The 27,207-nt window shown below is 43.8% G+C and overlaps 1 protein-coding gene across 4 annotated transcripts in view; it reads left to right on the forward strand.

Moving 5' to 3' along the window:
- Positions 1–25,851, forward strand: part of SLC36A1 (solute carrier family 36 member 1) — a 58,435-nt gene extending 32,584 nt beyond the window's left edge. For 2 of the 4 annotated variants that reach the window (XM_025389030.1, XM_025389029.1), the window contains 6 exons: positions 665–749; positions 1,171–1,389; positions 7,001–7,099; positions 9,899–10,065; positions 12,601–12,770; positions 21,474–25,851. In XM_025389030.1, the coding sequence (XP_025244815.1) occupies positions 665–749; positions 1,171–1,389; positions 7,001–7,099; positions 9,899–10,065; positions 12,601–12,770; positions 21,474–21,745 (1,012 nt within the window). In that variant the 3' untranslated portion in view covers positions 21,746–25,851. Of the gene's footprint in view, positions 1–664; positions 750–1,170; positions 1,390–2,567; positions 2,594–4,138; positions 4,267–7,000; positions 7,100–9,898; positions 10,066–12,600; positions 12,771–13,382; positions 13,475–21,473 lie in introns of those variants that run through there. The other 2 variants (XM_025389031.1, XM_025389032.1) reach the window with 2 other exon arrangements.
- Positions 25,852–27,207: the final 1,356 nt, after the last annotated feature.

Here is a 27,207-nt window from a genome sequence, read left to right on the forward strand (position 1 = left end):
TCCTTTTGATGATCCTTTAGGTTGTTACCAGCTGCTATTGTTCAACCAGCAATCTATTTTTGGTACATCAGTTTCTGTGTCCTTAATGTGGGACTTGGTTGGTTCTTGTATCCAAGTTAGAGAGACAGTGAAGGAAACTACTTGTGGTGTTTTATGTCAAAGGCTCCCTGTAACTTTAACAAAAAAGTGTGAGATGGGATAGTTGGGCAGATGTGTAGAGAGGAGGCTAAGGGGCTGGGCAGTGGTCATGGTGTCTGTGCATGTGTCTGACCTCATGCAGCATTCCAGACAAGAAGCCAGGAAGGGGATGTTGGAAACCACACAGACAGCACCTCCCTCACCTTCTTCCCAGCGTCCGCGACCGGTGGCACCTAGCATGGTTTCTTCTTCTGCCAGGGCATGCTCAGCCCTGTCACTGCCAGGAAGGGTCTGTGATGGCTTGGGGAAAAGCACTGTTAAAAAAACACTGGGTACAAGGTACACTATTTGGGTGATGGTTACACTAAACGCCCAGACGCTACCACTACGCAGTATATCCGTTTAACAAAACAGCACTTGTACTCCCTCAATCTGTTAAAAAACAAAAAGGAAAAACACCTCCCCTTCTGGGAGTGTTGCATTTGTATTGTAACAGTCTTTGTATTCCTTCCTTCCCCATGTCCAGACATGTTGTGGACTTCTTCCTGATTGTCACTCAGCTGGGATTCTGCTGTGTCTATTTCGTGTTTCTGGCTGACAACTTTAAACAGGTAGGCACCTGGTTAAAAAAAAGCAAAAACAAAAACAGGAGAGAGGATGGCAAAAGATGATTGAAATTTTTATTTAGGATTTTTTCCAAGCCAGCTTTTGTCAACAAAAGAGTTAAAGTTTTAACATTTTACATAGAACCACGTCTTCTGTTTGATTCCCAGGGAAAGAGCTCGGGCATAGAGAAACCGCCACAAGTCTTGTCCATCCTCCTGTCCTAGGTACATATGATCAAACCTAGCTCAGGCAATTGGGTTGCTGATGATAGTTGTGAAGATCTCTAAAGATGGCTCACTGGCCACAGATTCTAAAAGGCCTTGTTCACACACGTGAGCCTTTCCTCAGGAACCTGTTCCAGCAGAGGATCCACCGGCCTCTGTTTTTTGAGAGGTGTTTCTGTTTTCTTCCTTCCCCTCATTCTAGGTGATAGAAGCGGCCAATGGGACCACCAATAACTGCCACAACAACGAGACGGTGATTCTGACCCCCACCATGGACTCGCGACTCTACATGCTGTCCTTCCTGCCCTTCCTGGTGCTGCTGGTTTTCATCAGGAACCTCCGAGCCCTGTCAGTCTTCTCCCTGTTGGCCAACATCACCATGCTGGTCAGCTTGATCATGATCTACCAGTTCATTGTTCAGGTATGTGCCTAGGCCCTCCCCTATCGTCTTAATTCAATATTTTAAAAAGGCCAGGTGCGGTAGCTCACGCCTCAGTACTTTGGGAGGTCGGGGCGGGTGGATCACGTGAGGTCAGGACTTTGAGACCAGCCTGGCTATCGTTGTAAAACCTGTCTCTACTGCTAAAAATACAAAAATTAGGCATGGTGGCATGATCCTGTAATCTCAGCTGCTTGGGAGGCTGAGGCAGGAGAATTGCTTGAACCTGAGAGGCGGAGGTTGCAGTGAGCCCAGATCATGCCACTACTGCACTCCAGCCTGGGCAACAGAGCAAGACTCTGTCTCAACAACAACAACAACAACAACAAAAAATATGTGTATATATATATATATATATATATATGTAAGTAGACTGTAAATAGTTATATGTTACTACTGGTATATCTAGATTACAGGTTCTTATCTTGCACCCTGCTGACATTTTGGAATGGATAATTCTTTGCTATGGGGCTGTCCTATGCACTGTAGGATGTTTAGCAGCATCTCTGGTCTCTACTCAGTAGGTACCAGTAGCAACCCCTCCACAAGTTATGACAACCAAAAATGTCTCCAGATATTACCAAACCTCCCTGGGGGGCAAAATCACCCCCCACCCCCCAGGAATCACTGGTTTAGACTTTTTTCAATTAGATAGTTAATTCATGATCATTGTATACAACTGGAAAACAGAGGAAACTATTAAGATTAAAATAAAAATTAATTTTTCTAACATGTATTTAGATAAGTAATTCCTTATCAACTCCAGTTAATTTTTATTTGTCAAAATTATAAATTCACTTGTTCCCTGCCCTCACTTAGCCCATGCAGGCAAGTCTGTGGGGTGGCATGAGAGAGAACATCTGTATACAGATGGGTAGAAGATCAGGAGATCAGGCTAAGAAAAATGTGCCCTTAAACACTATGACTGTTTGTGAAAATGACAATGTATTTTCTAAGTAAGGCTTGAGAAAAGGAAAAAAAGTAAAAGCAGGTAAATAAAAGAATAACTTAAAAACAATACTTAAATTCAATTCCCCAACTAATTCATCAGTACATATTCATTAAAATGCAGACAACACAAATACCTCTTGAATAGCACGTCCCCACCCTGAGTCTCTTCTCAGGGACTCGCTCTGTGTGATTGGTCTGTCTCATTCTAGATCCTGTTAATGGATTTACAGCCCATGTAATGTATTGAGAAATACATTAAAATATATTTTGTTTTCGTTTTGGAAACATAATTTTGTAAAGTTACATGTTCATCTACCTTGCTTTTTTCCACCTTAAAAATGCCTTAGCGAGCCTTCCAGGTTAGTATTCCTGGCTCTGCTTTGTTATTGTTAGCTGTCACATTGTATCACAGAGTAGAGATTTGCTGCCGTTTATTTAACCAGTCCCCACTCAGTGGCTATCAGGTGATTGATAATTTTTAGTATTATTTCAGTATTAAGACAGTGAGATGTTCTTACGCATTCCTTTTTGTGGGCTTGTATAAATACTTCTTTAAGATATTCGTCTAGATGTGTAATTACTGAAGAGTGTGCACTTTTGATTTTTTTTTATGTTACCAAGTTGTTTTTTCCAAAGGCTATTTCCTAATTTCATAGAGACTCTCTTCTACAGTATTTACATGCCCATTTTTCCACCCTTAACTAATACGGGATGTATTAGTATTATTTATATTATATTAGTATTATTTATATATAGTATAATTATATTAGTATTATTTTGGTCAGTCTGACAGGTGAATATTACCTCATTTTCATACAGTCTGCTTAACAGTGACCCAGTCATCCACTGATAGTTTCCAGGAAAACAGTGGCTCATAAAAAGCAGAACTTATTGTGCTAAGCAAATGACATTATCAGTTTAGATTAACATTGTGCTCTGTGAATATTGACTGTTTTTTCATCATGGTAAGTCAGATGAGTGGCAGATATTGACTGTTCTTCTGCAGAACTATTTTTTTAAACATAAAATAAATAGTTCTTCGCGTCCCTTTTTTATGAGACTGGAAGGAGGGCCTGTGAATGCACGATAGACCATTTCCATTACCAAACAAGGAAGGGTAAATATTTACCCATGATTTCACATTGTAATTAGAGCTCTCAAGAGCACCTTGGATACACTCCAGTGGACGTTAAAGATGAATTGAGTGACACCACTCCCCATAGACAGGTACACCTGCTGCATTTAGTTTTAAATCATTGCAGGTAGTCGGGCTGTGGTGGTTGCCATGATCAGAGGGCTGGGATGAGAATCTGGGTTCTTGTAGCGTCTCAGTCCCAACCAACTGGTAGTATCCATCCAGAGTGATGTCTATTTATAGTACAACCAGGACACAGAGCAATGTCTGCATAAGGGCAGCCCTGCTGATTTCTTGAGAGCAATTCCAAGTCTTCCTCTGGGCTTAGCCAGAAGTTGTGCTGTGATCAAATAGTGCCGTCTACCCGGAGTGCAGCATGGGGGAGGAGATTTGGCTGTGTTTTGATGTAGTCACTGCCCATAGTGTTGTAATTGCTTCATTTTGATGTGTCGTACAGCTAAATATGCTCCCTCTAGGTCATTTTTGTTGCTGCTGCCTCTGCTGCTTGTTACTACTGTTCTGTTTTGGCATTTTGCCTCACTTACCATGAGGATTCCCCTACTGTTCAGTATTTCTGATTTTTGTCCCTAAGCCTAAGCACGTACATGACTGTTCCTTTTGCCCCTCATGCACGTGCCATTGTAGGTAGCAGACCAAGGTCTTCTACCTGAGCAGGTTCCCCTCTGTCTTCGGCATGTGGAGTCTCAAATGGAAGAGTTCCAGGCAGAGTGCTTTGCACAGAGGGAGCTCCCAATAAATGTTTTATCACTGCATATCGTTGCTTCTGAGATGTATTTTTTCATAGTTATAACAGTTTCAGAATTACAAGAGTACATCTCACAATCCATGTGTACATTTAACAGCATTTTCTCAAAATACTGTTATTATTATAATTGATAATATGGTAAGACATCACATAACATCATTGATACGTTCTTAGAAACTGCAATCCATGAAATGTATGTATAGCAAAATCAGTTTTTTTCCTCATCAATGTTATAACAAAACAGCATTGAAGGAAGTGACTACATCGTTTCACTTAAAGTCTCAGTTTCCAAGAACCTATTGATGACGAGTGAGGAGTTACTGTGTTGTAGAATTAAGGAGCTATGTTGATAACAAGCTGATTTTAACATGTATATTTCTCTATAAATTAAACTTTTCTCATTTAGTTGGCTGGGTAAGTAGCAATCAATAAGTGTGTAGAATAATACACTCCTTCTGCTGGCATCATTCCCACAATATCCCCAGACATGGATTGTGAAATTCCTGGTCTGATACTTGAATCTGATCTGATGTATGAACAAGAGCAGGAGTCATTCACTAACCAACAGATAGTACCTATTTCCAATAACTTATGTCACATATATGACTCAGGAATAACTACAGGGCACTCTTGCTCTCAAGTCCCATTGTAGATGAAAAATACCTATTAGCCTGTCTTCATTCCACGTATTGAAATGCTTCTTACGAAGAGACCTAACAGATTTCTTAGCAGGGGCCCAGGGAAATGTATTTATTTAATTTTTTTCTATTTTTTCAAAAGCAGTATCGCTGCTTTGAAATCTTTCAAAGAGAAGGCTGTTACAGAGATTAATAATGGATCTCCTTTTACTCACCTGAAATTATTCTGAAGCCTGTTAAGAGCATGCCCCGTATTATCCAAATATCCATATAGTTAAATCAATTTTAAAACATTGTAAAAGGCTGTTTGAACATCAATTTTCATTTTAATTGAAGCAATGTATGCATGAGGTTTAGAAAGCCAAATTTTAAAAAGAGAGCAGTTTGAATCCCCCCTCCCTACCCTGCCCCTTCCACACAGTCTGTTACTGGAGACTTGTTCGATGGAGGATTTTGCAGCTATACCTCTGTATTAGTCAGGGTTCTCTAGAGGGACAGAACTAATAGGATAGATGTACATATACAGGGGAGTTTATTAAGGAATATTAACTCACGCGATCACAAGGTTCCACAACAGGCCGTCTGCAGGCTGAGGAGCAAGGAAGCCAGTCCGAGTCCCAAAGCTGAAGAACTCGGAGTCTGATGTTCAAGGACAGGAAGTATCCAGCACGGGAGAAAGATGTAGGCTGGGAGGCTAAGCCAGTCTAGCCTTTTCATGTTCTTCTGTCTGCTTTTTAATCTGGCCACTGATTGAGCTGGCAGCTGATTAGATGGTGCCCACCCAGATTGAGGGTAGGTCTGCCTTTCCCAGTCCACGGTTAATGTTAGTCCCAGTCCCAGTCAAATGTTAGTCTCCTTTGGCAACACCCTCACTAACACACCAAGGAACAATACTTTGCTTCCTTCAATCCAATCCAATTGACACTCAATATTAACCACCACAACCTCCTTCCTTATACAATCTTAACATTGTACCTGCAGTTAACAGTTGCCCCCTTTTTTTGGCCTATTTTTGAAAACATTCTTTTTGCTCTTTCTCCCCACATGTTCCAACACTCCTATTGTGTGCATCTTGGTAATACTTTCAAAGTGCTCAAGCTCATTGATAAGAATTTTAAAAAGGAGAAGAAAAGAAGAGGAAAAAGGAAGAGAACCAATCTGAAAATTTACCACTTTCTCTTCCCTTCCAGCTTTATCTTTGGTGTTTATGTAGTTGTATCAGAGTGAATATATAAATTAAAATTAAATTTTTTTCTCCCTAATATTTCATAAGTAGATTTTCATGTTCTACTTAGTTGTCTCAATTTTTACTTTTTAGTAGTGCATACTGGCCAGGCGCAGTGGCCAATGCCTGTAATCCCAGCACCTTGGGAGGTCGAGGCAGGCAGATCACTTGAGATCAAGAGTTCACAAACAGCCTGGCCAGCATGGTGAAACCCTGTCTTTACCAAAAATATACAAAAATTAGCCAAGTGTAGTGGTGCACACTTGTAGTCCTAGCCACTTGGGAGGCTGAGGCACGAAGAATTGCTTGAACCCAGGAGGCAGAGGAGGTTGCAGTGAGCCGAGATCTTGCCACGGCACTCCTGCCTGGGCAACAGAAGGAAACTCTGTCTCTAAATAAACAAACAGTGTATATATTCTGTGGTTTAGCTGGTATGTTGTTAATTACTTAACTGATCCCTTGTTTGGGATCTCTACTAAATATACAATATATGCTTGTTTGGGAGCATTTATGTTGTTTTCAGTTACTTTATTAAACAGCTTTGCTCAGTGTTTTTCATCTTTTGATTTTTTTTCTACTTGAATTCACTTTCTTGGGATGGGATTACCTCGTGAAAGAATGTGACTCTTTTTATGCAAGCCCCAACATTTGAGTTTTTAATAATATGTTGGGCTTGTCTTTCCCCCAAACAAGTGGGTTTTTCTTAGCCTGAAGAGAAAAACATACAAAGGTTAAATGTCCCTAAACATCTGTCAGGTATTAGACTTTCTTCCTTTAGAGAATCTCAGATTTGTTGAAAGGTATGACCTCTCTGATTCAGAGTTCAAATCTTGAATTTCTGTATAGCCTTTTGCTTTGTTTTGCTTTTTCTCTTTCAGAGGATCCCAGACCCCAGCCACCTCCCCTTGGTGGCTCCCTGGAAGACCTACCCTCTCTTCTTTGGCACAGCGATTTTTGCATTCGAAGGCATTGGAATGGTAAGAGCTGCACTGTGATTTGGGCTAGTGTTCTCTAGTGCCCTTGGTGTCCTGCAGGTCTGTTTCAAGGAATGCTGAGGAAACATTGTTAGAAATTATCTTCTGAGGCCAGGCGCAGTGGCTCACACCTGTAATCTCAGCACTTTGGGAGGCCGAAGCCTGTGGGTGACTTGAGGTCGGGAGTTCGAAACCAGCCTGGCCAACATGGTGAAACCCCGTCTCTACTAAATATACAAAAATCAGCTGGGCATGGTGGTACACGCCTATAATCACAGCCACTCGAGAGGCTGAGGCAGGAGAATCGCTTGAACCAGGGAGGCGGAGGTTGCAGTGAGCCAAGATCGTGCCACTGCACTCCAGCCTGGGTGACAGAGCGAGACTCTGTCTCAAAAAAAAGAAATTATCTTCTGTGACTCACTGGTCAGTTAGTGAATAGTGTTTTGGGGATTCCATTGAGATTTCCCAGCTTCAACTTTTCAAGACAAATTATATGTAATTTTAAAATGTTTACATTCAAGGCCCCGTCATTGCACACTCATCTCCTATGTGTGCAGTAAGCAATAGTATATGACAATCAGGAAGGCAAGGTCTAGAGTCAGACTGAATTGGGGGTAAGTCCTGGCTCTGCCATAGAGTAGCTGTGTGACCTTGAGCAAGGGCTTCACCTCTTTGAGCCTTCATTGTTTATTCCTGAAAAGTGAACTTAATGATTCATAGTTATTAGGATTAAATGAGATATGTGCAAAGTGCTTTGCACAGACCCTGACGCATGGTAAATGTTTAATAGATTTTAATTTTATTAATATTATTTTATTATTGAATCCATAAATGTGTGAATAATTTCTCTGCCCTACAACATTGGTTTGGTGTATTTTCTGCATGCAAAAAAGCAGCCTTCACTCCTGGCTCAGCATGCTGTGATTTCACCGAATGCTTTTCCTAAAGAGGAATCTACCCCTCAATTTTACCTAATTTGAATTTTATTTGTATTTTTCATTATAATGGTACAAAACTCTTCTCTGAAGAAAGTTATTCCTGGCCAAGGGCTCCACAAATGGGAAAAGCCTCTTCCTGGCACGGCACTTCTTTCTCTTTTTTGATTTCCCAGACACCTTATTTGCTTTTGAGAAAACCTAGAAGCTGTACACATTTTTTGTCAGAATCGTGAGAAATCACCCAAGTGGTGTTGATGGAACACGTTGAGGCTCTGACCTCATTGGGGAGGCTTTGGGAGTGATCACATATAAATCACTGATCTCCTTGAGGTTTTATACCTTGCCCTGTGCTTTTTCTTGGGGCTTTTCATTGCCTATGAAGAGGATCTCACTTTAATTCAGAAACACAAATGGTTTCTTGCTGCCAGGGCAGAAGCCTGAGCAGGCCCATATTTCAGCAGTGAGAAAGAGATCCCAAGAACTCAGGACTGGAAAAAGGAGGCTGAGAAAGTGTGGAAAGATGCCCAGAGACCTTGGGTTCCTGGGCATCCTAAGGGACCTCGTGCTAAATTTTTAGTAGCTTTCCCTAACAGCACAGTGCAGACATTGTTTGCTTGGTTTCATCACCACTTGTACACAAAGTTATTCTGCAAACATTATTTGTCTTCAAGATTTCTTTGTATTTCTACTTTTTTACAATAGAGAGAGAACACTGCTAGATTGACTCTTGGTTTTGGATCTAGAGCTTGTTCATTGCCTCAGGGTAAAGTGCCAGGCTGCACACTGTGTATTCATCGTGTGCTCTGTGTTCATGCAGCTGTCACAGGCCAGATAGGACATGGAGGAGATGGGCTCCCTGCCCTCTGGCTCTTTGTATTCTTGGTATGAAGAAAACTGACAGATACATTTAGAAGCTGTTTCTAATGGATGTGGATTAACTGAAGCTGGAGCACATAGTAGGGGACACTGGGAGCCCCTGGGAGCACCAGGCCTGCAGCAGAATCGTGTTGGTGTGTGCAGCACACATCCATTGTGCCTCATGGCCGCAGGCGCTGCAGGAAAATAAGTGTAATAACAAGATCAAAGTTTGTGGCACAGCTAGACCTTGCCCAGTGTTGCTCTTCCGTATTAGCCATGCCAGATCCAGTTCATGGCAGACCGTGAAGATCCTCACAGTCACACCATTTTCCCAATTCCTAAATAAACTCATTTTCATAGGGGCCTTTCCTTTGCCTTTACCAAAGTTAAAGAATATCCTCTCTTATGACGAAGGAGGCAGCAAAGGTCAGTGGTTTGTAATAGGAGTCTGGAAACTGGGCATTGTTAAGTACCCATGTCTCGAGATCCTCTATGAAGTCATGCTGTCTTTCGCACCGCAGCTTCTCTCACTTGGAGGTTTAACTTTTTGCTGCTCGTGCTTGCCCCTGTTAAGCTAGAGTGGCAGTTTTCCCTGACCTATATTTTGCATTCTTTAGACAGGTAGCAGGAAGCTGTGATCTCAGGTTAGATGCCAGGTGGGCATGATGTGGGAAGGCCTTCTGATCGCCATGTGGCCTCACAGGGCAAGGGACATTCCCAGCCTGCAGGGATCCTGCAGCAGGAGAACAGAGCACTGTCCTGAGCCAGGAGTCCTGGGCTCCTGTCCTGCCCACCCTTACTTTTAGGACTTCCTGGCTAGGCAGTGGGCTGCGGAGTCCCTTCTAGTCCCAAGAGCATAACGTCTGATGAAATAACTTTAAAGAGGAGATGTGCTTCTGGAGAATTCTGGAGATAAAAGAGTTACTTTTTTTCTGAGGATTTTTTTCTTGGCCATTAACTTTGCTTTTTTCTGCACTTTCTCTCCTCTCTCACTCCTCTCTCATAGGTTCTACCCCTGGAAAACAAAATGAAGGATCCTCGGAAGTTCCCACTCATCCTATACCTGGGCATGGTCATTGTCACCATCCTCTACATCAGTCTGGGGTGTCTAGGGTACCTGCAATTTGGAGCTAATATCCAAGGCAGCATAACCCTCAACCTGCCCAACTGCTGGTATGTCAGGGGAGGATAGAAACCTAGGAGCACTGGATATTTTTAAAAACTAATGGATCAGAGTGTGGATTTTTCCTCTTATCTCTTAAACCAGCCCACTTCACTCTAACCCACCGTCTCCTGCCACTGCCAGCCCTCACTGGCTGCCCTGGACTGCATTCTGTTTCCGTTATTCATGTAGAGCCTTCTGCTGAAGCCAGTGGTGCTGATCAGCCGATGGATAAGCCACTTCTCCTTGGAATTCCTAAGCTCAAAAGGACCGAGTATCTAGTCCATTCACTGTAAACCATTCCAAATGGACAGGGAGATGGGAGGGCAAACCTGCATTTGGTTCCCAGCATCAGTTGTGCCTCTCCCTTGGTAGTCACAGGCTTGATATGCAGGTGGGAGCATCTCGCTGTGGGCTGGGGATTGTTGGGAGTCCTTTCGTACCTCTCTTGCATTGGTGAGTGTATTATAGGGAAATAGTGAGCCATATTGAAATGCTTCCTGAAAAGGTAGATGATGTCCCAGGGCATGTGCTGAGCAACCATCCTGTTTTGAAGATTAATCATCTCATGGTGGAGAGCAGCTGTTAGCAGACACTGAGAAGCTTGTTGAGTGCCCTGCGGATCAGAATCACCTTTCAGTCTAGGCTGGCTGATCTGCCTGGGTGTGCTTTTTATTTTGTTTTGTTTTATTGTATTTTTTAAGTCAGCAGCACTCAATATTTCCAGGGGCTTTCCCATTCAAGTACGAACCAGGCTTGACCCTGCTTAGCTTCCAAGATCAGATGAGATTGAGCACATTCAGAATGGTATGGCTATAGATCTGGATTCGCTTTTAATTTTTAAAAATTCTTTTTCAGTTGATTTTAACTCGTGAGGCATACTAATTATATATCTGTATGCAGCATGTGTGACATTTGGATACATATATATACAATGTGTAATTATCAGCTCAGGGTAATTGGCATATCCATCTGGTGCCTACTTTCAAATTTCCAAACGTTTCTGCCCTTCCAAGAAGGAAGAGGCAGGTAGTAGCTTGGTGTAACTGTGTCACCTTTCCCTGGGAGATAAATGGATCGGGAGCAACAGAAGCAGCCCACGTGATCTGAAGCCATAGAGGAGCATCTGTCTTCTTTCCTAACACCCCAAACCCAGCTGCTGTCACTTTTCTGCCTCTATTTGGGCGTAATTTATTTGACTATCCCTGCAGGTGTCACTCTCCTGAGTCCAGACTTCATAGCTCTCCAGAGGCTTTCGGGCTGCTTTGAGTTTAATGATAGAGCCACCAGATTGTTCCAAAGAGTTTTCATTATCTGTTCGTGGAGCAAATATGACCTTTTACCAAACTCAGTCTTTACAAGGTTGTTCTCCTGCTTATAGCATAAGAACATCTTCTAGATTTTAAGTTCAGCCACAGAGAAACTCAATGCACATATACACAGTCTGTATTAGCACATTTAAATAGATTTCCCACAAGGGAGGACAAATGTTTCTTGCTGCCTAACACATGAGGGTCTGGTTTAAAGTGGAGCTTTGCTTAGGGATGGAGACCTTTCCTTTTAATGACCAAGTCAGATCTGTAAGCTGATCACAGACTTTTTTCCTACTCTGCAGTCAAGGCACTGGAGTGATAAAATAGGGATATCCCGTGGTGAGTCACGTCTTTTTTGGAAGCTACACCTGAAGCAGTAGTAGGAAGAGAGCCGTAGTGGTATGGAAAGACGGAATTCTGCTCCGGCCTCTTGGTCCTGCAGTGTCTTCATCTAATTCTAGGGACACTTGACTCGGATGGGACAGATGTAAATAGGCTTGTGACATTTTAATTGCATTTTTGTTTTTATTTTTGAAGGCACATACACCCATATACCCATGGCAAAGATTCAGATTTTCAAAAGGTACACAGAGAGCATTTAGTTTCCACCCCTCGCCCTCCACTCTAATTCCCAGTTTTACAATTTCCCATTTCAGAGGCAACCATATTCCCAGTTTCTTTCTTTTTTTTTTGAGATGCTTAATGTATGTAAGATTGTCATGTGGGGCGAGGGTATTTTTTTTCTCCTCTTTTTTCTTTTTTAAGACAAATTGTAGCACTCTATAGATACTGTATTGCTTCATGCTTTCTTCACTTAAAAAAAGTGATATAAAAGTGTCCCCATGATAGTGATATACTGTATCACATGATAGAGTGATATATCGTGGGCATAGTTTCATATCACACCTGGAGTTCTGCCTCATACTTTGTTAAAAGCTATATGGGGGCACCACGATTTGTCTAACCAGTTCCCACTGGTTAACATTTAAATTGTAAAAGTCTTTCCTTCTTAAATGGTGCTGCAGTGAGATATTGTGAATATAAGCTTTTGTGTACATGTGTGAGGATATCTGTGAGCTGAATTTTTAGACATGAAATTGCTGGGTCCGAAGGTCGTGTGGGTTTGTAGCCTTGATAAGTGTCAATAAATCGCAGTGGGACCATTTTGCACTCTTGCTGATGATGTGTAAGTGTGCTGAGCAGGCTTGGCACGTCTCCTGTCTGTCTCGGCAGGTTGTACCAGTCAGTTAAGCTGCTGTACTCCATCGGGATCTTTTTCACCTACGCGCTCCAGTTCTACGTCCCGGCTGAGATCATCATCCCCTTCTTTGTGTCCCGAGCACCCGAGCACTGTGAGTTAGTGGTGGACCTGTTTGTGCGCACAGTGCTGGTCTGCCTGACATGTGAGTAGAAGACGATAATTGCCTTGCTTGTTTTTCCCTAAAGGGCACCCAGTCTCCAGGGCGTGCGTGAGAAAAGACAGTATGTGTCTTTTGACATATACTGCCTATGTTTGTGAGCAGAGAACCTGGCCCATGGCCTCGCTTTCAGAGTTGAGGCACCTCCAGATGGGGAAGTGAGTTAATTACATATGTACTCTAAAGAACATGGGAATGAGGACAGTGGTTTATTTATAGATAGGGTATGAAATGCTGTGGAGATGGTTTTTATTTATAGATAGGGTATGAAATGCTGTGGAGATGGTTATCATTCAGAGTAAAGACATACAACTACTATCCCATATTAAATAAGGTAAGGGTCTGAAAGCCATTTAACCCGTATCTGTAATGAGTATAAGTTACTTTGATGAAGGGTACTTATTTGTTTTTTCGAATTGTTGTTTTTCCAGTGTGACAAGTTACTCCTTAGATTTCCTTTAGAGCCTGTAGGATAGTATTCTACACATTTTTAAATGTCGGTCTTACTAAATATGTTTCAGAAAATTTCTAGTGATTAACCTAGGTATTTGATTGATCACTTGTGTTTTCTTCTTCTTCTCTCAGCCCCGTTCCAAGGAGTGTAAGTTAAAAGACAGGCTATCCTTCTGTTTGCTGTGGTTGAAAACTGGTGACATTTAGAAAATAAAAGTAAAAAAATTTTTTTTGTAGCTTTTGTGAGTTGGTAGACTAGAGAACCCCGGAGCAAATTGGTCTATAATAGTGAATTTAAGTTTCTAAGAGATTTGCAATTGTTTTCCAAATTGAAATGCTTAAAGCACAGATTCCTCTTTTTGGCTCTATTTGTTTTTTGTTTTGTTTTGTTTTGTTTTTTGGTTTTCTTTTTAACAAGAACCTCTTTGCTTATTATATTGAGACTTCCCCGAGAATTTTCTTAAATTATTCAGTCTGAGCCTCTGTCTTTGGAATAAAAATAGATCCATATGATTTTTAAAATTCTAATTAGGGTTGACTGTTTTAAGGATGAAAGATGGGAATGTTGTCTAGCATTTGCTCTTAGTCATTCTTTCAGGCCCTCTCCTAGACCAGCCTATAGAAACAGCCCACACAGCTGCTAATCCAGGGCCCAGGGCTGTTGAAAGCCGGCTGCTCTTCCCACAGTGACTGAAAAAGAAGGAACATGATGTATCCTGCTTTTCTAGTAGATTGCCTTAATGTGTACTGCTAAGATGGGATGTTTGGATTCCAGATTTTAATCCTGTCTTGTGCCAGTAACTCTCCATGCTTTGATTCTAAGGTGTATATTTCCGCCGTGGATGGAGTAGCTCTAAGTGCTGAGGAGACAGCTTTCACATGTACCGTATTTATCATGTAAACTCTCAGGGCCCAATTCTTTTTTTTTTTTTAATTTATTTATTATTATTATACTTTAAGTTGTAGGGTACATGTGCATAACGTGCAGGTTTGTTACACATGTATACCCGTGCCATGTTGGTGTGCTGCACCCATCAACTCGTCATTTACATCAGGTATAACTCCCAATGCAATCCCTCCCCACTCCCCCCTCCCCATGACAGACCCCGGTGTGTGATGTTCCCCTTCCCGAGTCCAAGTGATCTCATTGCTCAGTTCCCACCTATGAGTGAGAACATGCGGTGTTTGGTTTTCTGTTCTTGTGATAGTTTGCTGAGAATGATGGATTCCAGCTGCATCCATGTCCCTACAAAGGACACAAACTCATCCTTTTTTATGGCTGCATAGTATTCCATGGTGTATATGTGCCACATTTTCTTAATCCAATCTGTCGCTGATGGACATTTCAGGGCCCAATTCTTAAATCTAAAGGGCACTGGAAGAAAGCATGTGGTTAGTTCAAATAATTTGCTTTTCTCCAAAGTGTTCCCTCCAGAAAAAGTAGGTCTCTCTAGGTAAAACGTGCCTTCCTGACTAAACAGCTTCTCCTCCCTGCCTATTGAGCTGGGGCAGTGACAGGAGCCTGGCTCCTCTCCCTGCCCAGTTTTCCCCTGCAGCCTGACTCAGCCTCCCTGTAGCATATGCCACACTTCCTGCCAGGTTTATTTCTGCAGCACCCCACAGGAGACAGTAGTCTCTGATTCACAGACCTCATGTTATCCTTAGATGCCTCTTGGATTTTGCTTCACTTTTCCTGGCCCTGTCTGTGAGTCTCATCTCCCTTCAACAGCACGATGCTCAGAAGACACGGCTGCTTTTGGTCTTCTAGTGTGTGCCGTTGTTTTTCCCTTCTATGATCTGCTGTGACTTAGCATTGCATGTCATCCTGTTCAAAAAGGCAGCCCCCTTTATCTCTGAGAGCACTCGCCTCTCTCACCTTCCTTGGAGACTTTGAAGTAATTGTGGGACACAGTAGAGGCCTTTCATGGTAGCAGCAACTTAAATGTATTCATGCAAGTTCATTTTGTTCTTGCTTTTCGGTTCTTTCAGATCTTTCAGCACCGTTGATTAGTATGTGATTTTAGATCTTTAATTGATGTTTTTCATTTATACTCATACATTTTAACAGCAGCTTCTTTTATTGCTATTTCTGGTGTTTTCCTATCTTTTCCACAACTTTTCCTCCTCCTCTTCACCCTCCAAGGGGAACAGGAGGAATTTGGTGTAGTTTCATTTTTTTTGCCTTCTTGGAATTCAACTTTCTCCCCACTCTCTCCCATCCTCCAAAGATTACTATGGCTGATACAGACTTTGTGATGCTTAATTTCAAACTGTTGGAGAAGAGGGGGAGGGAAAACAAGTACTTCATAGAATAATGCTCATTTCGTTATGATTTCATATTGGACAGTATCTACTTCCAGCCCATATTTTTGGAAATGCAGACTTAGCAGGTCACCTTATGTCCAGACCTTGTGTGGAAGAGGCTGGCCCCACCTGGTTGAGTCTGGAGTTGTAGGATCAATGGTTTTTTAGATTTCTTTGGAGCAATAACCCATCCATCCTTCAGTGATTCATACTGATTCTCTGTGGCATTTGCCATGTGACACATTTTACTTCAGTTTGCTATGAAAATTTCAGAAACCTATTTCTGAAGATATAATTACATAAAATCGCATCATTCAAGAAGCCTGTTCAGACTGGAATGCAGAGCTGCAAAACATTCCAAGCAGTCAGATTTTTAGAGGATGAAGCTTCCAGGTCCAAACAGAGTAGCTTCTTAGTACCTTTGGGCCTTTCACACTTTTTAGTCTTGCAGCTACAGTGAAGAAGAGCAGTATCATTCATTAGCTGTGTAACCCTCACAAGGCTTCAGGGTCCTCAACTGTAAGATAGGACGGGTGTCTGATCTCCAAGGTTTCTCTGAACTCCAAAATTCTGTGATTCTGTGCAGATGCTTTGCACTTGATTTTAAATTTCTACACAAATATTACTCTAAAAAAAAGAAAGTCAATGTAAAAACATTTGGGAATAAAAGAAGAAGAAATTCCAATATTCTACCAATTTAACAAAGTAATGTATTTTTTGCATTGTATCTTCTGTGTCTTAATCCTCATGCGTTCATTGTAAAAATAGTTGCCATTGTAGTTTACACATAACTTTGTCTTCCACATTTTGTTTAATTTTATATCACGAATATTCGTATCTTTCAGTAATATTTTCATGACCTCATGGTATTTCACTGTATTGGTGGATCATATTAACTAAGGTACTCCTTTAATGTTAGACATAGAGGTTGTTTCCCTTGCTTTCATATTTTTAAAATTTATACCCCCACTAAGTCAAATTTTGTATTCTGTCCAAGATTATTGTGAATTTTAAAGGCATATTTATAGACATTTAAAAGTAACATGGTAGGTTTTAAGAACTTTGATCGTAATAAAATAGCAGCAAGAGCTCCCAGCACAAGAGCTGTAAATGGCCAGCGTATTTCATAAGTGTGTGTTTGTTCTTTTCAGTGCTTTGCTCTTGTCTTGTGCATAAGTCAGCTCTTTCTGATGCTGGTTCAAAACCACAGGCTCCAGAATCCAGTTCCTTCTGTGAACATGACTGTTGGCCTTATGTTGCTTCAGCAGTTTAAAAGTTCATATTCTTCGTGTCTCTTCACCCGAAGGGAAGACGTTTTGTAATACTGTTGGAGCCCTCTTGACTAATCGTGTGGCTGAGCTGAGGTTGGCCTCTGTCCCCTCTTTGGTACATGCCACAGCTGAGCTGCTGCCGAGAAGTGTATAACTGAGTTTGTTATACAAATGTCTTCCTCTTTGTCTGGGCTGGGGTCTTTTCATGTGGGGAGGTGCAGGGATTAGGGGAGAGTTGGGAGAGGGGTATTCCTGGCTGGCTGCTTCCTGAGATCTCTACCTTGTTGAGTTTCTCTTCGTAGGCACTTTAACTCACAGAACACATTTAGTGCCAGAAGGGGTTTTATTTGCCCCACATGTCTGAGTAGTCAATTGCTGCTTCTGGAGTTAAAGTCATTTTCCATGGTGGCAAAACAGATACCCGTGCTGTTGAACCCTGGGAGCTGCTGATACAGATTTGGTTTGGACATCCTTCTCTTCTTCCCACTTCATGTTAGTGGGAGGCTTGCTCTTGTCCTCTGCGGTGTCACGCTTTGTGTAGGGTTCAGTGGTGGTATGTGGTTCAGCTAGGACAGGAAGAGGGACTTCCCTTTGTAGCCCTGTGATCCTGGCTTTAAGAGGAGAGAAATGTTCTTAAAATCTCTACTAAGGATATTTTTATTAGGCATATTTATCTTATATAGTGGTGAAAACAAGAACAAGTTTTTAGATTACTTATAAAATATCATGACGAAGCAGAAGATCTTTGTCCAATCAGAGGAAAAATTCTGATCCCAAGCTTCTGTATCTGTTTCCACTTAACTCTCGCCACAGAGTGGAGCATCTCTCTGACTCCACTTAACTGTCATGAAGTGCCCATATGTCCTGCTAGGTCAGTATGGGAGAGGGTGGGGAGATGACAGACTCTCAGGGCTGGGAGAGGCTCTGATTTGTCTCCTGCCAGGGACTCATTTTCTCTGATAATAAAGGCCTCCTGTCTCTTGAGCGGACTTCAGCATTTGTGGAGATGCTCGTGTGGCTGGGACTGAAGAAAAACTCACACTTCCTTTATTCATACGAAACCAAGTGACTTAGAAGCTCCCTTTTGGGCAAGCCATGTGTTCCGGGAAAGGAGCCCCATCACTTCGCTGCGCCACCTTCAGGCAGGATGTGGTGCTTCCCAGGTGTCAGTGAGGTGAGGAACATATCCCAGAACACAGTCCTAAGTGACTAACACTGGAATGTATAGTCCTTAGAATTTCAGAGTTGGGCGAGACTTCAGACATCACGCAGTTACCACATTTCACAGGTAAATGAATGAACTGAGGCTCAGAATAGTAAGCTGATTTGCCCTGTGCCACTCAGCTTGTTATGGAGCAGGGACTAGTGATAATATTGAAGTATTTATTATTGGTTTTTAGAGCTCTGATTTCTTTACATGAGTGATATCATTTGACCATCCTGTTTAGTAGTTGGAGAAATGAGTCTCAAAGAGTTTAGGTAACTAGCCACTGAGTGGTAGAGCTGAGGTTGGAGCCTGGGCATTCCAAATCCAGAGCCTACCACCCATTCCTATACCACCCTCTCCCTGGGGCTCAGTTCTCCCAACTGTTTCCTCCGTGCAGTTTCCACCCCACAGTAACACCTGGCGCCATCACTGCGAGGGTGACATTAGGCAGGGAGACCCAGACCCCACAGAGAGCAAGTGTCTTGGTGTCGGTACCACAGTAGACCAGCTCTTTTGTTGAGCGTTAGATGACCTGTGATGAGAATGCTGTTTTGTCATCAGCCTACAATTTTACCTCTAATTTTCTCCATATTCAACCCTCAAGGTTTGGGAGATGTCACCAACTCTATTTCGAAGCAGCGAAGGGCTGAAAACATACTATTTTTGAGTTGGGAAATTAAAAGCCTAAACTTTTTGCACACTTCTCAAAGCCTTGAGATCAGTGAAGATGTTAATGAGAATTGCCGTTATGGTTGATTAATAGAAGAAGGAAAGATGAAGAACTGCTCCAGAGTATATAACACTGTGGCAGAGGTGGATCTGAGACTCAATATCCTTGTGCCCCTTTGCTTTCAGGCTTTGAATCCTTTGTCCAATTCCACTTGACAAAGCAGAAAGAGGTTAGGGCTGATCGTGTGCTGGATTCTCCACCACGCCCGTGGTGCATCCCTGGGAAAGCTAGCCTGGGTATCTGCCTCCCATTTCCTCACAGACAGGATGCTGCCACTGATCCGCCAGACTCCCTGTCTCCCCTCCCTCTGCATTTCCTTGCCCATCAGGTCTGTGAGGTTATGGCCCAGGGGCTTGAGGTCCTGGATCCTGGTCCCAGCTCTGTTGCTTCCTGTCGTTTACACCCTCTGGGCCTCTCTTTCCATAGGACTGTAGTAATTTTGTGGAGTTACATACCTGTGAAACAGAGGCAGATTCACCTTCACTAGTGAGTGCTTAGCAGTGCTGTCTGCTGGGTACCACTAGACATTCTGCAGTGATGGAAATGTCCTGTGTGTGTGCTGTCCATTGCAGCAGCCACTAGCCACCAGTGGTAGTTGAGACTTTGAAATGTGGCTAGTGTGAATGAAGAACAGGATTCATTTCATTTTAATTCATTTCAATGTAAATAGCCATCCGTGGCTAGTGGCTACTGTGTTGGACAGCACAGCTCCAGGGTAGGTGTGAGGCAGGAGGCATGAATCCACTCTTTCCCTGGTGTGTGAGTCCATTTGCATTGTTATAAAGAAGCACCTGAGACTGGGTAATTTATACAGAAAAGAGGTTTATTTTGGCTCATGGCTCTGCAGGCTGTACAGGAAGTGTGATGCCAGCATCTGCTTCTGGTGAGGGCCTCAGGAAGCTTCTAATCATGGCAGAAGGCAAAGCGGGAGCAGGTCTCACATGCAAGATAGGGAGCAAGGATAAGGGAGACACCAGGCTGTTTTAAACAACAGCTGTCTTGGGGAGGGCACCAAGTCATTCATGAGGGATTTGCCCCCACGACTCTTCCCACCAGGCCCCACCTCTGACATTGGGGATCATATTTCAACATGAAATTTGGAGGGGACAAATATCCAAACCATATTACCTGGTAAGTCCTGGTTCCCACATGCCTCTCATCTTACTGCAGGGAGTGCTATTATATTGTGCTTGTTTTGTGGCTCCTCAAAAATCAACTTCAGACATTTCAGTTTAAAGTGTTTCTTACAAAATCTGGTCTTGAAATGCAATCCAATCCTTTCTTCTGGTGCTCATCCAAAGAAGCAGTGATCGATGTAGACATTGGCTGCCTTGGACTCAGACGTCCTGGCAATCTCACCAAGGTGATGCCTTCTTAGAGTGACTTGACTACATTTTTGCCTTACAAAATGAACTTAGAAGCAAACCTCTCATACAAAAGGTAACCTCTCGTAGGAATCAGTGAGGTAGTAGATAAGCTCTGGATGTCTGTATCAAGGCTGGGAGCATCCAGCTGTAGCCCAGCAGTGGGAGAGACAATCTGTGAAACTCCGTTTGATTACTGACAGGTTAGTAACTAACAGGAAGTCATGCTGTAGCAGGATGCACTTTTCATGGCCAAAAAGATGAATACTAATGATGATAACATTAACATGTAAGACATCCCTACTGTACACCAGGCCTTTTGTGAAGCACCTGCATAACCTCATTTGACCATCATGACATCTCTATGATATAGGAGCAGTTAATATCCCCATTTTGCCAACAAGAAAACTGGGGAATAGAAAGGTACCATACCTTCCCCAGTGTCATTCAGCTAATTAGCAGCAGAGCCAAGATCTGAACACAAGAACCTAGTTCCAGAGCCCACAACCCTCAATAAACCTGTGAAACACTGGCCTTTGCCTGCCTGGTGGAAAGATCGGTGAGATGGGAAGCATGGGGTCAGTGGGCACTAGGATACTTGAATTCGGTGAAGCCTCCTGCTTACAGCACTGTCTGGCAGTGTTGGCAATGGCTGGTATGGCACGGAAGCTGATGGCACCTCCTACGGCAGTGCACCATTGGTCTCCGTCAGTTCCTCCTTCCTCGCTCACCGTGACTGAGTTTCAGATGTGAGAGGCAGTGGGTGTCCTGACACAGAGATACGGTCATTGTGTGGGGCTTTTCCAGGCGTCAGCCTGCACATAGAACTGCTTTTTTTCACCTGTATGAAAATGCTCTGTGAAATGCGGTTTTATCACGGTGTCTTTCCAGAAAGAGGGGTTTCTTTTCCTATTTGGTTTCTTGTCAGTCAAGTAGAAATGTTTGTGTTGGAGTCTCCCTGAGTGGTAAGAAAATGAGCAGCTGCTCAGAAATGTCCACCTCCTTTTCTGCCCCCTACCCTCCCTCCTTTGGTAGAAACCAGATTGCCCTGAAACGTAATTTGGTTCCTTTTGTGCAGAAAGATGGAAGTCATGCGCTGTAGCAGGAAAAGCTGAAAGCCCAGGGACTGGAGCCAGAAGATCCAGGTTCCAGTCCCAGTTCTGCTGACCTTGCAGGGGGACGCCAGTTATTCTACGTTTCTGGGCATCTGTTTCACAGAGATTGAACTGGATGATGTCTGCGTTTTCTTAGAGCTCTCAATCCTAGAAGACGGACAGATGCTGAATTTGCTCAACAGTAGGGAGACAGACCTCTCCCAGCTCTGGGCATCTTAAACAGGCATGTCCTCTCTTTCTGCAGGCATCTTGGCCATCCTCATCCCCCGCCTGGACCTGGTCATCTCCCTGGTGGGCTCCGTGAGCAGCAGCGCCCTGGCCCTCATCATCCCACCGCTCCTGGAGGTCACCACCTTCTACTCAGAGGGCATGAGCCCCCTCACCATCTTCAAGGACGCCCTGATCAGCGTCCTGGGCTTCGTGGGCTTTGTGGTGGGGACCTATGAGGCCCTCTATGAGCTGATTCAGCCAAGCAATGCTCCCATCTTCATCAATTCCACCCGTGCCTTCATATAGGGATCTGGGTTCGTCTCTGCAGCTGCCTACCCCTGCCTCGTGTGTCCCCCGTTACCTGTCCCCAGAGCCTCAGGTATGGTCCAGGCTCTGAGGAAAATCAGGGTTGCTGTGTGGGAACCCCTCTGCCTGGCTCCTGGATACCCCGGGCCAGGTAACCTGAGGGCAGGGGAGAAGTGGGGTGGCAGACATGCAGAAGTGCCACTAGTGACAGGGCCGCCATCACTCACTTGTACCTATTTACACCCAGACCTTTCCAGCTCCCCCTCATCATGCCTCCTCCTTCCTCCCTTCCTCCCCCGCTGCTGGTGCGCCTCGCCCAATTCATTCTTACTGCACAGTTCACTTTATTTAACAATTTTAGTGTCCCCCACCTCATGTTTTCACCTTTTCTGGTCTAGGCGTAGATTAAATAACTGGGAACTCCCCCTCTTTATAAAGCTGGGCCTCTTTCTCATCTCTCTGCCAAATGTTGTATCTCAGTATTCTTCCTACTTGAGTCTCCAGGGACTGGCTGGACCTACCTGGTCATTTGAAACAGGCCCCCCAAACTGGAGTTTTTAATCTTGACTCTCTGGCTTGCTGTGCCCCTTAAGGCAATGCGTCTCTTCCGCGGATTCCTTAGGATGGGTCACAGTACTGTATTCTTAGTTGCTTTAGCTCTTAAAACATAGGAAGTGTTGTCTAAACGGAAAATATTTATCTTTTATTTAAAATCAGATTTTTGTTTTTAGACTGTCTCTAGATCTGGGGCTATTACGAATGACTTCTTCTTCAGTAAACTTTGACTCAACTTCTCCTGCTGAAAAGAAGCTCGCTCCAGGAGATGTCTGCTGTGGCCCTCGGCACTCTTGGCTGAGGACGCAAAGGTTTTAATCAGGATCATCTAAAAATGTACCTCGGTGAGGAGGCGCAGATTTTGCCTCCTGTTGACCAGCCTGGTTTCATACTGAAAAGACATTGAAGGACTGCAGAAATGTGTGGGTGCACTGGGCCGAGGGAAGGGTGGCTGAGTGAGAGGCGTATAAAATGGGGCTGTGTGCATGCAGGCCCATGCTTCCGCCTCAGCCCATGCCAGGTGAAAGGATCAGCAATGCTCAGTTGCCATCGTGCTGGGACGACACCCGCTCTATTGCCACGGATGAGTAGCTGAGGTCAGTGTGCACAGAGAGTTTGACATTAAGTTCATAGACTTTACAGCAGCTGGTCTGACACTACACGCGGTGCTTGGTTGTTTACAATCAGTGGGGAATAGGGCAGAACCAGTGCCCGTCTCCACACTGCCTCTGTGGCCTAGACTTTGAAAGGAACCACTGAACACTAATTATGAGCCCTGTCTTTCCCCCAGAATGCCTCCCTGGGTTTCGCAAACAGCCTTGAGGTTGGCCCTCCTCAAGGTCAGCCTTCAGATTTGGGAGCAAACTTCAGAGAAGGCTGAGGAAGATACATTGCCTTGCTGTGGACTGCCTCTTCTTTCCTCTTGGTGTACAAAGTATTTCAGAAGGCCATTGATGAGTTTCCCCTCTTTAGCTGTGTGTGTGTGTGCACAGTGTGTGTGTGTGTGTGTTCCTGTGTAAGTAACAGACCAGACCCCTTGTCTCCTCTGTTCCGTCACCAGGCTCTTGCTTCACTGCAGATACAGTTCACTCTGAAAGTTGGTTGAAGGAGAGCAGCAAAAATGTATCAGGGGTTTTGCTTCTGTGTTTCACCCAAAGCTCATAAGGGCTGTGACCCAGCCACATGGCCCCAGTTTTTTCTGTCTCTTCTGTTCCAAAGCCAGGAGAGCTGACTTCCAGGTGAAGGGATGGGAAAAGTGGACTCTCATTGTAGTGACTCCCCACCTACCTAATAATTTGTTAACTTAGGAACATGCCGTCATTGTTGACTTGTTCTTCCTTAGGAGAAGGATGCTTTTCACCACCCTTTCTGTTCTATGGTGGACTCTTAACAGGTGCTATGTGACCACGAATCTAGCTGGGAGTAGCAGAGGCCCTGTCTTCTGAAGTCTCAGGTTTAGAAGTTACCAAAGTGGGCTCGGAAACTGTCATCTCCTGGTTCCAAGTTCGGGCTCTGGCAGCCCAGCCACTACCTTAGCTGTCTTCCCCAGCGGTGCTAAGAGTGGTCTCAGTGAGAAGGTAGAGGCCACCTGGAGGGCCAGGCCTGTGTCCTGCCCATGTCCTCCTTGGTGGATGTTTCTGTTTACTCAGAGCTGCTAGAGGCCATCCTGCCCAGCCGAGTTCTGAGATTGGGACTGTGATGTTGGCACCTGAGGACTGGATGGGAGAATCCTGGGGGTCCCCCAGCTCTTAGCAAGATGCAGGCTATTGCTGCTTGGCTGTGAGAACACGGTATGTAGGAGAGTTGGCTGTAGCTTTAGGATTTCTGGAAGCCAATTTGGCATTGCCTGTTTGATCTCTGGCTTGTGTTCCTGCTACACTGACAGACTGATTGCGTGGCTCTTCCAGAAGACCCAGGAAGGGCACTCCAGCTGGAGGACCTTCCTGGGTGTGCAGGTGCACAGCTGTTAGGCATCAAGCAAAGGATCAGCCAGTCAGTAGTAGTGGGAGGAAGCCCTTCCTCCTCTTATGCAAGCAGCCCTCAGCCAGCCCAGAATCTCTTATGCAGCCCAAAGGGCTTCTTGAAGCAGAGAACCCTCCCTGGTGTCCTCCCACGATAAGTAGAAACACGATCACAGAGCAACAGAGCAAAGGCTTTCAGGAGTGTGAGGCTGCATCTGCTGGAGCAAAGGGGAGCCGTGGGATTTCCCAGCCAGATACTCTTGAGCTTTGTGACCCTGCTCCTGTCACCCCAATTTCCCCAAGCCAGAGGTAGCTTTCTCAGAGCCCCTTGGTGGTTCTCTCCTCCAAATGCTGCTGTTGGGAGCAGGCTTCCAGCTCTCAGTGGGCAGTGCACCTCCTGCTAAATGCAGACACTTGCTGGGAAGAGTGTGAGCTGGCATCTTCTGTTCACTCTGCCTAGCAGTTGTCACCATTCACAAGTGGCATTATTTATGTTGTGCTGCTGTCCAGCTGCTAAGATCCCTTCATCTGCACAAGCCCTGGCGAGATACGTGTGAATGTGTGTCGTTTCACTTCAGCCGCCCTCTTCCATCTCTCCTCTGCAGCTGGATTCATTGGCTGATGCTCACTGCTCACTGTCTATCCCCAGGAAATTTATAGTTTTATCGATAGTCTTAAAGTGTTGATCCTAAACAAGTGCATTCGAAAAATCATGTTTCTTCTCTCTCATCTCTCATCTTACTTTTCTCTTCTCAGATTTCTCCCTTCCTAGAACATTATCTCTGTTTAGCACGAATGTTCACCTCATATTTTTCGGAAGTGCAAAAATCTCAATTTATGTCTGTTTACAGCTCTCTGTCCTCACTGCTCACAGCAAGGGTTTCTGTATCAGTGGATTTTATTTTGTAGCTGCTGAGATGTTAAGGCAAGCTTCAGCATCTGCCCCCACTGGGTCCACAATGCTGCTTCCTCAATGCTGCTTCCTCAAAGAGAAGACACAGAGTCCAAGTGGCAGGACTTGAGGCTGGCTTCCAGTCTGCCTTAGAAGTTAATTTTCCAAAGTACATTACAGATCTCTGAGGCCATTAGGGGAAAAGGAAGGGGTGTGGTTTGTCTTTGAAATTACGGTTAATACTTTTAGACAGTGAATTCGACTGGTTGCAAGGCTATTTGCCCCAACAATATCAGCCTGTAACATTTCTTCTCTTTCCTTTGTGCCACTGAGTCATTCCCTGGCCAGAGGACATAAATGGTGCTGATAAGAGGTTATCAGAGTAAGGAAGGTAGGAGATATAGGTACAGGGTGCCTGTCATTCACTGTGTTACTTGGTTTAAATCAAAGTGATTCTGGGGAAGCTATGTTCTTTCAGTGGGTAATAAAATTGGTAACTCTATTGTAAAACATGTCAATGGTGTGTGAAGAAAATCAACCAATCCGTAGGTGTTGCTAACTAGACAGTACTGTGTATGTTACGTGCCTGCGTGGATGTGGATCATGCCAGAGTTCATAGATCCTGTTTGGGGGTTTGCACATGGATCATATGTTAAGCTTTTTCTTTTCAATAAATGAATTTTATTTTTTATTTTTGAGAGGTTGCTGTCTGTGTCTTTTTTTTTTCCTTTTTATATCACTCAGATCCCTTGACTAGATACTGGGTTAGATGTTTCTGGTTTATGCCACAGAGTTCATATGAGAGTGGCACAAGCAGTAGACCCTTCCATGGAATTAAGAGTTGCCCAAGAAGAAAGGGATCAGGAATGTGTTTTTGTTTTTTTCTGTTAGACAATCCTCCCCTCCCTAAACCTCCTTCCGCTTCTCTTGAAGACTTGAGTAAGAATTTTCAGCCCTCTCCTTGCATAGCAGATGAGCCCACGTGACAGGTGTGATGGCCAGTTTTATATGTGTCAACTTACAATTCAGTCAAACACTAATCCAGGTGTTGCTGCAAAGGTGTTTTGTAAATGTGGTTAATGTCTATAATCAATTGCCTTTAAGTAAAAGAGGTTTTCTCAGTATTGTGGGTGGGCCACATTCAATCAGTGTAAGGGCCTTTAGAGCAAAGCTGAGGTTTCCTTGGAGAAGAAATTCTGCCTCCAGACTGCAGCATCAGCTCCTACGGGCCTGCCCTGTGACTCGCAGACTTGCCGGCTCACACAGTCATGGGAGCCAGTTCCTTGATCTCTCTCTCTCAGTCTTTCTATGTGTATTTATATTCATATATGTGTATGTATATATGTGTGTGTATATATAAATCTCCTACTGGCTTTGTTTCTCTGAAGAAATCTGACACAATAGGTAACACTTAATTTTCTTGAAATGTGGAGATTAATTTCAGGACAGGACAATGGAAAAGACACTCCTTCCCTTCCCTTTTTGTCACTGAGTGGGAAAACACACTTAAGGCTTAAAATGTTTATTCTCAATACATTGGTTCCCCCCCAAAAAATTACTTGGAATTTGTTCCCACCAGCAAGCACGCAATCAGTTCTGCAGCAAACATGCAATCAGTTCTGCAGCAAACACTAGCCAGGTGTGCTCCAATTCAATTCTGACACCACCTGCCTGGAGATGGCATCAGATCCCACAGGATGAGGGCTCAGTCCCCAGGAGTGACACCCCTCACCACCACCACCACTTCCAGTGCCAATTGCAAGTACCAGGTTGTTTACCTGTGCTTCTGACTGGCTAAAAATTGTAAATCAGGGTTCCCATGACTCTGTTTTGGGGTTTGATTAATTTGCTAGAGTAGCTCATAGAACTCAGGGAAATTATACTTACTTGTATAAGTTTAAAAACAGAGCCTTCAAGGAACACTCTTAAAAGTATAATATTTTACGAAGAGAGGAAGGCAGGCATATAGTCTTTTTCATTGTCATTATCATTTCTGGAACAGGAAGGTCAAAGAGATTTAGCAGCTATGCCAAGCTGCCCACCAGTAGGTAGTA

This window comes from Theropithecus gelada, chromosome 6 (genome assembly GCF_003255815.1).
Source record: "Theropithecus gelada isolate Dixy chromosome 6, Tgel_1.0, whole genome shotgun sequence".
In the NCBI taxonomy this organism is placed as follows: Eukaryota; Metazoa; Chordata; class Mammalia; order Primates; family Cercopithecidae; genus Theropithecus; species Theropithecus gelada.